Source organism: Rattus rattus, chromosome 6 (assembly GCF_011064425.1).
Source record: "Rattus rattus isolate New Zealand chromosome 6, Rrattus_CSIRO_v1, whole genome shotgun sequence".
In the NCBI taxonomy this organism is placed as follows: domain Eukaryota; kingdom Metazoa; phylum Chordata; class Mammalia; order Rodentia; family Muridae; genus Rattus; species Rattus rattus.
In genome coordinates this window covers 86,440,595-86,455,185 of record NC_046159.1, presented here as the reverse complement: position 1 = coordinate 86,455,185, position 14,591 = coordinate 86,440,595, and the positions used below count along the sequence as shown (strand labels likewise).

General features: G+C 40.3%; 1 protein-coding gene across 1 annotated transcript in view; it reads left to right on the top strand.

Moving 5' to 3' along the window:
• Positions 1–14,591, top strand: part of Plekha8 (pleckstrin homology domain containing A8) — a 46,339-nt gene that overhangs the window by 21,196 nt on the left and 10,552 nt on the right. The window contains exons 4-12 of the mRNA XM_032906459.1: positions 922–1,046; positions 3,186–3,344; positions 4,127–4,167; positions 6,001–6,161; positions 7,999–8,155; positions 8,491–8,576; positions 12,392–12,450; positions 13,432–13,562; positions 14,243–14,313. Coding sequence (XP_032762350.1) covers positions 922–1,046; positions 3,186–3,344; positions 4,127–4,167; positions 6,001–6,161; positions 7,999–8,155; positions 8,491–8,576; positions 12,392–12,450; positions 13,432–13,562; positions 14,243–14,313 — 990 coding nt within the window. The remainder of the gene's footprint in view (positions 1–921; positions 1,047–3,185; positions 3,345–4,126; positions 4,168–6,000; positions 6,162–7,998; positions 8,156–8,490; positions 8,577–12,391; positions 12,451–13,431; positions 13,563–14,242; positions 14,314–14,591) is intronic.

The window sequence follows — 14,591 nt, the reverse complement described above, 5'->3', positions numbered from 1 at the left end:
TCACCTGATTTTTCTGAACTTTGTTCACCTTGTCTTTGCAAAACTGATAGCATCTGACTGTGAGGTCTGGTGATAACATGAAACAGTATCATCAAGTTTGTTAGAGAGGTAATCCAGAGAAGCCTAGGGATGGGTGTCCTCTGCAATGTGTACCTGCTTCCCACTGTCTCCTCTCAGGTGAGTGGATACTTAATTGCAGGTTGCTGCTGCTCAGAGCTCAGGGACATCATGTGATCTTCTTCTTTGCCATGGGGTAAGAGTGTTGAGGCTTACTTCTTGGCCCCTCACTGCTCCAGTCACAGCTGCACAAGCCTGTATGTACATCTGAAGAGAATCTGCACTGAGGGAGCCTTTCTTGCGACAGAGACGTTCCTAACTCTTGAAGGAGACCCAATAAAATGGCCTCTTCCTTGGTTGTGCTGGTGCTAAATCAAAAACAAATTCTTGAAGCTGTTGACTTGACTCAGAGCAGGTGATGTATAACATTCTCATGAAAAGGAAATAGAAGTGACAGCAATTGTTATTGATCCCTTAGCACCACGGTGGCTACAGAGCCTTTCCAGTAATGGCTGTGTACATTAACCCACAGACACACTCGAGCTAGTGCTCAGACAGAACAGTGTTCCCAGGAGCACATCGCTAGGACTCCATAATACAGAGGGGCAGACTCAGTCCTCAGGAGAGGAGCTCCCACAGAGTCTTCTCTTTCTGAACCTGGGGCTGTTCAGTATGTCCTCTGAAGAAATAGCTGGGATACACCCTCTTTGCATTTCCGTTCCTCTGACACCTTTCCTATCGCCTCTGAAACAGATGCTGTAAACCTCACTTGAGCCATCAGTTACTCCACTTCTGTGCAGCTTACTGACTAGGAAATGGCTGTCCCTTCTGTTAACTACTTTACCTCTGTTGTTGTTAACTTAGAATTTGCAGAAAACACTGAAAACCTGAAAACCAAAATGTCGGAACTAAGGCTATACTGTGACCTCCTTGTTCAACAAGTAGATAAAACAAAAGAAGTGGCCACAGCCGGTGTTGCTGACTCTGAGGTAAAGTCTTGTTTTAGTGCTGTTACTGATATTATACACAAAGGTAGTATCTGATTGTCCATGGGCATTTATTCTCCAGGAATTGCCATCTTGGAATCAGCTGTTCTTCAGAAGAACATGGCAAAGTTCAACACAGAATTACATGCATTGCTGTGCTTGGAAGCACACACTTTCTTACCCTTGAAGGAATTTAGGACTAATTTATAACATTTGGGATTTTTAGCTAAGAAAAAAGGAAAAAAGACCTTCTAAAAACTTTGTTTCTTCCCAGTCAGCATCAGTCTTTAAACAGACAGTCTTGCCTGCCTAACTGAACTGAACTACAGTGTCAGCCTGCTGTCTGTCTGTGGCTCTGAAACAGCCCCGTGCTTTCAGAGGTGGGGACAGGACTACATCTTGCTTTCAGGGATGTCTCACCATCACCAGCAAGGATTGTGATTTTTGTCTTGTCTGTCCATCCATCTGTTCTTCCTTCCTTTCTTTTTTTCTTTGAGGTAGGATCTCACTATGTAGTCCAGACTGGTTTGGAACTGAATTCTGCATAAGCTTCCCGAGTGCTGGGCCTATTGTGCACCTGTGCCACCACGCCCAGCTAAGGGTGACACCTTTAGCAGTTATTCCTTAGTAAGGTTGTCACTTGCTCATCCAACAGCATCATAAAAGACGTTAGGCTGTGTATGAAATGACGTGCATGGACTAAGAGAGGGTATCTATCTGCAGTGCTCTCAGAGCAGCTGTGACCTAAAGCTTGAGGACTCCAGATGGTGTACGTGAGAGTGTTAACTCATTCTCTTAAGCATTAGAACACCATGTTACTAATACTGTCTTGAAGTCTTGTTGCTAAAACTGGTTTAACTCACTTTCATTTACTTCCTTTGGCTTCATCAGCTGTCTTTTATGTGTAGGACACTGTGTGGAGGAGGGAGAAACAGAAGAACAAAAGCCATCTCATTTCTTTTCTTGCAGAGTCTGTAGTCTAGAGCAAGGACCACCAATCCACAATACCTCTGTGCCCCTAATATCTGGGGACAGTTCAAATGTCAGGATTGAGGAAGTATCATTGTTGTATAGTGTTTAGAAGCCATAGGTACTGCTAAGCATCTTATAAAGAGCAAGAGAACTGTGCTTTGCTCCCGCATACTGACAAACTGACTGACCAATCAACCAACCGACTGTCTTAGTCACTAGTCTACTACTGTGAAGAGACACCATGACCAGGGCAATGCTTGTAAGCTTGTAAATGCTAAGTTAAATTAAGCTTTTAATTGGGACCTTGCTTGTAGTTTCAGAGGTTTATTAGCCCATTATAACATCAAGATAGGGAGCACAGCGACATGTAGGCTGATAGGATATTGCAGAAGTAGCTGAAAGTATTATATCTGGATCCATAGATATTAGGAAGGGAGAGACACTGAGTTGGGCTTTTGAAAGTTCAAAGCCCACCCCCAGTGGCACACCTACTCCAAGAAGGCCACACTTCCTAATCCCTCTCAAGTAGTGCCACTCTCTGATGACACACACACACACACACACACTCACTCACTCACTCTCGTAACAGCCCAAGTCTCAGTGGTGCCAAGGTAGAAACCTGATCTAGACAGATGGAAAATCCTGGACACAGCAGTCTGTAATTGAAGAAAATGCTCACAGTGAGAGCCTTGGGAACTTGATAACAAATACAGATTACAGTCACCGCATCACCTGGGACCTTTATTAGAAATACATGTCATCTCCTTGATCCCTAGTCAAGAGTGTGGCTTCAGAAATTTAATTAACAACTTATTAATGTCAATATCCAGAAGCAAAACACCCAGAAAAGACAAAAGTACCCACTAGGTACTTGGATGAATTCTGGTTACCTCAAGCCCTCCTGTCATCCACACTGAGAGCAAATGATGTGCACTGCCTGCACCTGTGCTCAACACCTAGCAGAAGAAATTGCCATTAGTGGGAACCGTGGGCCAGAACAGCAAGGTGTGTATGCAGATGATGACGTGGACTAATTGGTTCTTGTTGTTTATCACCAATATGCCTTATCCGGCAATGTGCAGGTTGGGTACATTAGCAATGTTTGTGATATACCATTGGGTTTTCCATTCTGTAGCAAAACCAAAGATCCTTTTTCTGGTTGTTATATAGGAGGGAATCGATGTGGGAACTCTGCTGAGATCGACCTGCAACACTTTCCTGAAGACCTTGGAGGAGTGCATGCAGATTGCAAATGCAGCCTTTACCTCTGAACTGCTCTACCATACACCCCCAGGGTCCCCTCAACTAGCGGTGCTCAAGTCCAGCAAGGTAAAGCCCAGCTCCCTTTCTCTCCAGCAGCTCAGTGGCAAAATTTAAGGATACATGCTGTCGTGCCTACTACTGTTTGAGAGTCGTTTGCTTTCTGTCCATTTTGTATCTGCCTTTGATCCTCTGTGTTTAGTTGGATATTTTTAGCAGTTTGACCCCACACAGTTTTCTACTATAATCTCTTCTCTCTAACCTCAAAGAGTCTTTCCTAGATTAGTGCTGTCCTACCTAGTCACAGTCAGCCTGACCCTTCCATTAGCCAAGAGCAATGAGTGCAAATTGGTCATTTCCTCATGACCTATAAGCTAAGACCAAAACTTCATAGCCTCTTCCTATGTCAGCTGCTTCCTCCCCTGACCGTGCCTAGACTGAACACACCATTGCTTATGGCATTTCCCAGTGCCCACTCCCTGTTTCAGCCCTAACTTCTACTGGCGTTGGCTTAAAGGCAGCCTTCTGTCTATAATGCTTACCTTCTAATCTTCAGTGTTAGACACAGTACTGCACCATAATTTGCTATCTGTCAGTGCTGAACATGGCTAGCAGATTACAAAGAAAGCTAGTCATCAGGAATTTGTCTATGGTAATGACATCTTTCAAAACCCCATCTTCCTTTCCTAAGAAATTGGGTGTGCTTCTATTGGAGGGGACCTAGCATGCTTTCCATGAGGAGGACAATACATTCTGTCTGTATTGACCACTTTCTTATGTGATGATATTCTAAATAACTTGTTGCAAGCTTAACACATAAACTTTCATTTCTTTGTTTTTTCTTTTTAAAGATGAAACATCCTATCATACCAATTCATAATTCATTGGAAAGGTATAGTAACTCTTATTTTTCTTCTTTCTAAAGGTTAGAAATCTATACATTGTGTTCCTTGTTTTTAAAAAAGGAACGGTATAGTGGTGGTGGTTTGAGATGGCGTCAGAGGCGAATGGCCTGACTTACCTTTGTGAGCAGCTAAACCACAAGTGGATTTGGCAGAAATGGGCAGATGTGGCCACTTCCCTAGGAAATGAGTCTTGCCATCACATCTACTAACTTGGTCTGTCTAGAGTTGCTGAAGCTTAGAACTTCTCTTGAAGAAGAGCTGAATGTTGATTCCAATGTGCTTTTCAAACCCAGGAAAAGTAGTGTTGTTTCTCTGTCTTACTTAGAGATGGAGTCTTGGTAGCTCATAAGTCAAAAGATAACTTGCTAGCAAAATATTAACCAGTACCATTCCTCTAAATGATTCTATGATCTAAAAAATGTATACACGACTGCAGCGCATGTAGCTCAGAGGAGAGGTCCGTGCTCGCCTAGCACGTGTGTGCCCTTGAGTCTGACCTGAGTGTCAGCAAGAAAGAAAAAGCTTCCTGGCTCACTGTGGTCAGGGCTTCACTTGGAAAAAATAAAATAAGATTGTGTAGGTATGCCCAGGAGTTGACACGGTGCAGGTTATCCTTTTAAATTATTAACAGCCCATCCTTTTATGTGCTGTTTATGTGTATGTACATGTATTTTGATTGCTTATTACAAGGATTGCCCTCAATTATCAATTTGTCATTGCTACTTTTACTTTTTTTACTAGAAACATTTTTATAAATTTCTGTTTCTTTTAAGACTGGCTCTATCTATGTTTATATTTTGAGTTGTGGGTTTAAAATGTATATTTTCTTTAGCTGGAATCATTATGTAACTTGATACCACACTGTTACTGTTAAGTTGACTGGGTATAATAAGCCATTACATTCTTTTACCAGAGTTAGCTGTTTCATTTAAATGTTAAACACCTTTTTCTGCTGCCCTGATGTGTACTCAGTCACTTGGGATATGCTGTGATCCTGTGTGCCTTTCTCTGAGACTCCTGCTGATAGGAGAACTCTCTGCTGGCCACAGTATGTCACTTCAGACAATTATCTGCTAAGCAAACATGTTTAAGTGTCATAAGGAAAAGCCTCCCAGGGAGAACTTGAAGAAAGTCAAGTAAGTGTTAAATGTGGCGAAGAAAGTCAAGTAAATGTTAAATGTGGCACCTGGAGAAAGCCTATTGCAAACTAAAGAGCTGTCCCCAGCATTTCCTGATGCTGGTGGAAAGCCAGGAGATTCCTTCACCTCAGGGTACAGGAAAAGCCACTAACATTCCTGTATTATTTTTAAGAGGATCTTAATCTATGCCCAGGTTAGCCTAGGAGGATGGCAGACCATGTGCCCCTCCCCCCCAGCCAAGTAAAGGGATTGCAGGGAATGCAGGAATGAGCCACCACACCAACTCTAGTAGTTTGCTTACTGTGTTTCCCTTGGTGTCTGTGGGGAAAGGAAAGGTTTGGCTTAGATGGGTTTTTTTTGTTTTGTTTTGTTTTTCTTTGTTTTGTTTTGTTTTTTAATTGCCTTTAATCAGTGTTTGGTGGTTGTGGATTCTCCTGTCCCTTAGAGCAATATTTCTCAACCTGTGGGTCATAGCCCCCATGGGGTCACACATCAGTATCCACATTAGAATTCCTAACGTAGCAAAATTATAGTCATGAATTAATAACAAGATAATTTTATTGTTGGTGTCACCACAACATGAGAAATTGTATTAAAGGGTTGCAACATTGGAAGAAGGTTGAAAACCACCTTCTAGGCAGCCTGTGGCAATCACATTTTCTTTTAAACAATTTGTTTTAGGCCGATGGAGTTAAACAGTTGTGAAAATGGATCGCTAAGTGTAGAAGTAAATGGTGATGAAGAACTCCTAATGAAAACCAAGAAGAGTTCCTTATATTTGAAATCCACAGAGGCGGATTGCAACATCTCCAGTGAAGAAAACACAGATGGTAATACGACAGGTAATGTCAGAAGAAAGCCTGCCTTGCTGTGGTGAAGTAGATTTAGGGTCTGGTGGACACACAACTTAGCCTGCAAGCAGTATGCTCTGGATCTGCTGAAGGATCCACTGCAGGTCATGACACTGCCCAGCCTCTGTTACCCATCTAACACTGCATGTAAATAAAGTAAAGGATTCTAGTGCTGGTGTGCATGGCTGCATTTTGGTGGGTGTAAGTGGTTCACTGACTCCCATAATACCTTAGTATCTTTTGAACCCAGATTGCAATGTCAGGCTTAGTGTGTTAACATTAGAGCAGCTTAATTTTCCAATCTCCTGGTTTCTAGTGGGGCCTGAGGATGTCACAGTTTACCAACCACCAAACTTCTGTGTGTTTATCAAGCCAAACTTCAGGTAATACCTGTGTAGTTGGGAATTCTGTCCTTTCAAATTTACTAATTGCACTGGCACTAATCACAAAGTCCTGTCTTCATTTTGGCCAAATTAACTATAATAGAATTTATAGTTGTGTTATAACTGCTTACTAAATGATTTTAAATCAGAGTACATAACTGAAATAAGAAAATTTCTCTCTTCATCGGGTGTCTTAAAAGATTCTGTGATTTTTTTTTCTAGCCAAGTCATTTTTGTTTTGTTTTTTTTCAATATGCGAATCCTAGAAGCTGTTAGATATTGATCTAAGAAAAAGCAACACACACCCCTTTAAAGTGTGATTTCTTGAGTAAAGATTCCCTATAGAAATCTGTGGTCACAATGCAGTCAGATTTAAGGTGAAAGCCTTTGAAAGGGGTTCTTTATGATATGGCTGTCAGTTCTCATGTGTTGTATTCACACTAAGTTGGTGTCAAATTGCCAAATTCACACCAAACATTGATTAGTAAACAGTATGGTTGCTCTAAGGGAATAGTCTGCTTTCTACAACCATGTGGTTTTGATCAGCTAATCAATAAATAACATTGTTTTAATGTTCTTTTCTATTTAAAAATGTCTATGTGATCTAGATAAGCACTGAGCTCAGAAGCATCACTGTAGTTTATGTCTAAATGAAGCCTGTCCACACACATACTCTTTCCATGAAGGTGTATCTCACTCTTGTGTTTATGCTCTCTAGACAGAGTAACTGTCTAAAGCCTTCTTCAACTGCAGAATTGGCAACAAAAGCCACATATATGTGAAAACCATGACAGGAAATAAAAGCATTTGTTTCTGGTGTGAGCCTTCAAGACAAACACCTAAGCCATGCATGCTGGGTAGCATATCTGTACTGCCCTGTATGACCAGGAGCCATTAGAAAAGCTCTACAAGTCTTGACTTAGGAGGAGCAAGTAAAGTTTAGCAAGTGGGCTAATCCATAAAGACAGAATATGCTTACAACCAGGACTCACCATTCATAGGAAAAAGAACTTAGAAATCACTAAATGCCCCTTACATTGCTATAACTGATACCTTAAGATCATTAATATCAGGTTTCCAGGACCAGCAAGATGGCTCACTGGGTAAAAGCACTTGTCACTAAGCCTGATGATCCGAGTTGGATCCCTAGAATGCACATGGTGGAAGGAGAGAACCAGCTCCTGCAAGTTGTTCTCTCACTATACACAAATACAAAATATACAAGTAAATATCAAAAGAATGCGTGGTTTTGAAGAGTACTGTGTGATAGTGGAGTAATTGATGTGCACTGATGAGTGAAAACAAGGTGCACATGTGCTCTTCAGGGGTATGGGTGTGTGTACAACACTTCCTGTTCTGTGTTTTAGAAATCCTCACTAACGATTATGTGTTCATGTTAACACTAACTATATGGAGCTTAGTGATAGACAACACTTCCTTTGTAGTCCAGGGTGAGAGAATAAAGGAAGATGGAGAGGAAAACCTGGAGAGTCGTGACAGGGATCTGGCACAGCCGGGATCAGACTCAGTTTGCTCGCCAGAATCTCCCTGGGAAGACAGTGAAGAAGTTATTCCAACTTTCTTCAGTACTATGAATACCAGGTATTTTGGGCCCTTTAAACTCCCTGGCAATTTGACACTAGTTTCCCTTTTTAGAAGTCAGTGGTGATGGCGTACTCTAGGACATAGAGATTATGGTATACCAAGTACTTCGTATTTACTGGGTGGAGGGAATGAGAATGGCTTGGATTATGGGGGTGGATTATCTCTGGAGAATTATGTTAATAGACTGTTTCATAATAGACAAATAATGCCTGGGCTACTCATGAAATCAGGCAAAGTGGTTTTCTCTAAAAACCTGCTTCTGTGACAACTCTGAACTGCAGAGTGCTGGTGTGGTTTTAATCTTCCATTCTAAATATCACCAACTTGTTCAGCTTTAGTGACATTGAACTTCTGGAAGACAGTGGCATTCCCACAGAAGCATTCTTGGCATCTTGTTATGCAGTGGTTCCAGTACTAGGTAAGATTGCTACAGTTGCCTTATATCCATTAGTTTCTGGACATAATTTTTGACTTGATAAATATTCTGTATTGTGTACAGCACGTTGACTCTTCTTAGCTTCCTCTTGACATCACATGCCACGTAGTGAAAGCTGACCAACTTAAAAACTCTTGCCTTTTCCCATTCCATTTCTAATTGATTGAGCTATTGACTATAGAGTGGTATAATGAAAATAGGGACTTCTGCTGTCTAGGAAGTACATATACAAGCAAGAGTGGAGGTAGCTCAGGAACAGGCCTTCAAACCTGTCAGCACTGTGGGAAAATACCTTATTAAGGGAAGATGAATACATACACATATACTAAAATTTGCTTAGTATAAAGTCAGTAATATTATTAATGTATTGATATTTACTTTATGATCTACTAATGCATGTCCTTGTTTCTCATGTGTATGAGTATGTGTGATTACGTGTCTGAGTGGGTGTACTGTGCACATATGTGTACAGGCTAGAGGTTGGCCTCAGGTGTCTTCCTCCATTACTCTCTACTTTACTTACAGGGATCCTCTGTCTGATTCTCTCCCTCCCTGTGCTGTGATGATAGGGGGATTCCACAACGCCCCAGCTTTGACATAGGTTCTGGGGACTTGAACTCTGGTCTTCACACTTGTGTAGCAAGTGCTCCATACACTGAGCCATCTCCCAAGCCCTGTTCATGTCCTCTAAATTAAAGTATAACCCGCATCTAGAACTTAAATATTATGATTGTCAATTTTGATAAATGTACCTACCTATGTATTCTACATCCCTGTCAAAATAGAGAACATTTTCATCACCCTAGAGCATTCCCCGTGCCAGTTGGTTCACCATCCACTGTGAAACCTAATTCTTGTCTCCAGCTTAGGGTTCCTTGTCCATGAAAATAGAATCCTGTTGTCTACTCTTGTACCTAGCATTTCTCACTAAGCATATTTAAAGATTTATCTTTGTGGTGTGTATTTCTTATCTGCTCATGTATCTGGGAGAAGAACTAGTGTAACTGAGCAACTTGACTTTGTGACAGCCTGCAGGAGCAGTCTCTCCCACACGTGTGCAGTTGCACACTCATACTATCTGTATGCTGGGTTCGCATTGCTTCACTCTTCTCATTTGCTGGTGTAGGTACTTGGGGTTTAGGCCATTCTCACATTCAGTGGCCCTCATTATAGCTGTAATTTGCATTTACCGTGTTGTTGAGTACATTGTCATACAGCTCTTGGCCCTGCAATATTTTTTTGTTGTGATACATCTCTCCAAATCAAGCCCAGATTTAAAGTTGATTATTTTTCTTTTCATTACTTAGGGTGCTATTATTATTTAGAATGCTTCTGGTACTGAATTTCGGAAATTCTTTAAATATTCCAAGTAAATTCCATTATAGACATGCATCACAGATATTTTTCCCTCAGACTCTTGCTTCCAATTTATATTTTATCCTTTTATAAATCTGCTTTTTGAAAAGTAAGTTTCACATTTTGACAAACTTGACTTTTGTGTTAATGTTTTGTTATCCTAAAGTGACTTTTAATCAAGGGTCATAAAGATAATCTGTTTTTTCTAGATTTTTAATTTTACATTTATTGTGTATGTGCAGCTGTGTGTGTGCATGCACACACGTGTGTTAAGTGCATGTGTGCGCAGGTGAGAGGACAGTCTTGGGTGGTCTTCCTTATGACACCCACTTTTTTTTTTTAGACAAAGTCTCTTATTGGCCTGTAGCTAACCATGTAGGCTAGGCTGGTTGGCCAGAGGGCCTCAACGATCTTCCTGTGTCTTCCTTCCAGTGTCCCTCCCATTTGTTGAGACTGTCAGCCTGTGTCACCATGCCTGAGGCCCCTCCACCGTCCATGGGTGCTAGGGATTGAATTCGGGTGCTCATGCTTGCAAGGCAAGGAATTTACAGACCTACCTTCTCAGCCATAGTCCATGCTGGAATTACTTCTTGTATGCATTGGGATGTTGGGATTGAGGGTCATTTTGTCTTAATCACAATCTAGTTATTTAAGGACCATTAGTCAAGAAAAACAACCACCAATATTTCTCCTCTTGCATTGCTCCGGCCATCTGCCCCAGAACTTTTAGGCCTATAAATGGGTCTCTTTTTTCTGGCCCCATGATTTTTTTTTTTTTTGTATTTTTTTTAGTGTCTTAAAGTCTCCCAATTTTGTTCCATATCATAATTATTTTAGAAATTCTAGGTCCTTTTGCAGATTTGTATAAATTTAGTTTTAAATTTCCTATTAAAGGGCCATTGGGATTTTGATTAAAGCTGCATACATTGAATTTATAAACCAATCTGGGGAAAGTTGATGTCTTTCACAACATTCTATCTCCTAGTCAGAGAGAGAGAGAGAGAGAGAGAGAGAGGGAGAGAGAGGGAGAGGGAAAGAGAGAGAGAGGGAAAGGGAAAGAGAGAGAGAGTGTGTTCTATTTGATACATATATTTATATATATGGGTATATAAAATATATAAATGGATATGAATATGAATGATATGAATATATACTTATTTTAGTCATTTTCTCAACATTTATTATCTCTAACTAGTGCAATGTATAACTTTTATTAGGAATAAATTTTGGACTTTATGGGTTTGATGCTATGTACATATGTAGTATGAATATATATAGATACATTGTTATTATATGCTGGTAGTTCTTATAGTCATGAATCAGTTAATTTTATTAAATGCTTTTTCTTCAGCTGTTGAAATTTATGTTTTTCTGGTAATTACTTACATAATGAACTATGTTCTTTACATTTGTTCATTCCTGTTCTGCTGTGTTTCTCCATTCATTACTTATTTTGTGTTTTCTCTTTTTCCTTTTTTTATTCTCATTCCCTAACTTAGAGCCAGTGAAATCATTGTTTTTTGGCATGCTGTTTTATTTCATATTTGGGATTCTTTTTAGCTGTATCATTTCTATGTTTTTTATAAAAGATCAATCAGATAATTCTTAGAATTTATTATTTTTTCTTTTCTGCTTTTATGCTATGCTTTAAAAGTTAAATTTATGTTTAGTAAATAATTAAAATTATAAAGCTAGATTTAACTAAATTAAAGTTAGTAGTATAATCAAACCACATGTAATACAAGTTTATAGAAGACACATTAATATAGCAAAATAAAAATTAATATATCTTACATAACAGCATATCTAAAATGTCATAAACACAGAGTCAGGTTAGAGAGCCATTGATGAGGTTTTCTCCTTTTTTTCTTTGGTGCTAAGTCTTTAAAAACTGTTAGGTATTTTAGGTTTACAATTCATTTTAATGTGGACTTTGCAACATTAAAAGTAGCAAATAGTCACGTATCTGTAGCTGCCACATTGGGCAGTGTACCAGCCAAAGGACTTTCAAATGGGAACTCTAAATTTCTGAGAGGCGCTTTCATCAGATCTGCCACATAAGACCTCGTCACAGTGGCACACCTCAAAGTAGTAGAATAGAAAGCTGATGACCAAGTCCAGAAGGCAGAGTAATGCAGGGGAAAAGATCTTATCGATGTATTATTATGATGAAAATGTTTTCTAGTATAATGATATATATGTTTCCCACATTAAAAAAATCTTTTTCAGGGCTGGAGAGATGGCTCAATGGTTAAGAGCACTGACTGCTCTTCCAGAGGTCCTGAGTTCAATTCCCAGCAACCACATGGTGGCTCACAACCATCTGTAATGAGATCTGATACCCTCTTCTGGTGTGTGTCAGAAGACAGTGTACTCATATATAATAAATAAATAAATAAATAAAATCTTTTTCAAATTTATTTTTTGCTCCTTTTTTTCAGATAAACTTGGTCCCACCGTGTTTGCTCCTGTTAAGATGGATCTTGTTGGAAATATTAAGGTGAATGTACTCGCTTGTCTCTGTAGAAACTTATCTGTAAATGAATGGTTATTTACCCCTTTTGTGTGTGAAAAGAATAAATCAAAAGCGGAGGGAGTCACTCACACTGGGAATTTTCAGTGGAGGAAAATAGTAGAGTAGAGGAGTGACTGATGTGTGGTAGAGGCAAGTCCTTGGTGGCTGGCCACTGGCTCAGTGGGGAATCATGTTAGCAGTGAGTGTGTGCATTTTGGACAACACTTTTTCCAAAAATATGTTGGCTGGCAGTAGCTATCATTTGTATGGGACACAAAAGGCCAACTTCCTGGTGCAGCTGTGGGGCCATCAACAACAGGAAGTCTGAGCCTCCTTCCCAGAAAAGTGAGAGTTATGTATGTTACATCCAAACTTGTAGATTAAATCTCTTTTTAAGCCAGACATGGTGGCACATGAAAATTTCAGTACTTGGGAGGCAGAAGCAGGAAGATCTCTGAGCGTTCAAAGACAATTTCATCTACAGATTGGGTTTCCAGGGCAACAGGGGCTGTGTAGAGAGACCCTGTCTCTAAAATAAATAAAATACAGTACCCAGCACTAGGTAGGACATGTTGAGGAAGTTGTGTGCATATCTTTCCTGGCACATTTGGGGAGGTAGAGAGGTACATGGGGTCTCACTCATACAAGTGATTTTGTGCGTGTGTGTGTGTGTGTGTGTGTGTGTGTGTGTGTGCAAGTACGCACACACTCAGGATGAGAAGAAATTTGAAACAGTTTCTGAGGGAGGCAGTGGTACCGCAAGAACAATGCTTCAAGATTGGGACTCTGGGAATTAGTTAAAGCCTCATAGAATTTTTGGAATTTTTAAAATACATTACCTCAAAACAAGTAGACTTTGGTCTCTTAGAAGTTGTGTTGCTTGTAAGTTTGAGTGCTGTGCTGATAGTACTGGCAGTGTCACAGTTCCCAGCTTCCACGGGGGCCCTGTTGTGCTTTGTTCTCCAGAAGGTAAATCAGAAGTACATAACCAACAAGGAAGAGTTTACCACCCTCCAGAAGATAGTGCTGCATGAGGTGGAAGCCGACGTGGCTCGGGTTAGGAACTCGGCAACTGAAGCCCTCTTGTGGCTGAAGAGGTAAGGCAGTCAGTGGAGCTGGCACAGGCTAAAGCTCGCTCCGCTCGTTGAAATATCACAGCTCATGTTGCCTTCAGAGAGGGTGTAACCAAAAGGTGTGACCTCCTGTAGAACATCTGCTGAACCAACCAAACGTCTGCTCCATAATAATACGTGTTATTCACATTGGTAGTGTTTGTAAGATCGGAACTTTAGACTGCAGAGCCAATGAGTTTTTCTTAGTGAACAGCTTTCTGCTTCAATGGCAAAACCTGGGAAAACACTGAACTTGGAACCAGAGTTTCTGGACCACTAAATCTGGTACAGGGTTCTAGAATTTTCATAGTTAATGAATCCTAGATGATGCTAAAGCCACCATGATTTGAAAAACTGTTTCAGGGATGGCAGAGAGGGCGAGGGGCTGTGACAGGACTTTGTAACAGACACAGCAGGAAGTTGTTCAGAAAAGATGTCTGTTAGTTCACTGAAGGTTGATGTTTAAGGGTGGGCATGTACAGCTCTCTACTTAAATATGTAATGGTTTCTACTTGTTGAATATATTTAGGAAAACACTAAAAAAAAAAAGAAAGAAAGAAAGAAAAGAAAAGAAAAAATGTCTGTCTGCCCTGCCCTCCCCTGGCTTTGCCTGAGATACTGAGATGAACTTGGAAAATAATATTTCTTCTTCTCTTTAATTTTAGAGGTCTCAAATTTCTAAAGGGATTTTTGACAGAAGTGAAGAATGGGGAAAAGGACATCCAGACAGCACTGAGTAAGTGTGCCTCGTATTCTGACAGATCTGCAGTTAGACTTGGGGAAGCCACCCTGGAAATGGGCAGAGCATAAGGGGACATTTCTACTTTGAGCTTGTTTTTATTTTCCTTTTTTAATTTTACTTTTATTCATTGCTTCTTATATGCCTTCTTAAAAGGAATCTATAAGGGCTGATGATGTTACGTGGCTTCATGAGAAAGCATTTATCTAGCATATGTGAGGCCCTGGATTCAATACCTTGTCATAAGAAGAAAGTAGAGGGAGGGAAGCAAGGGC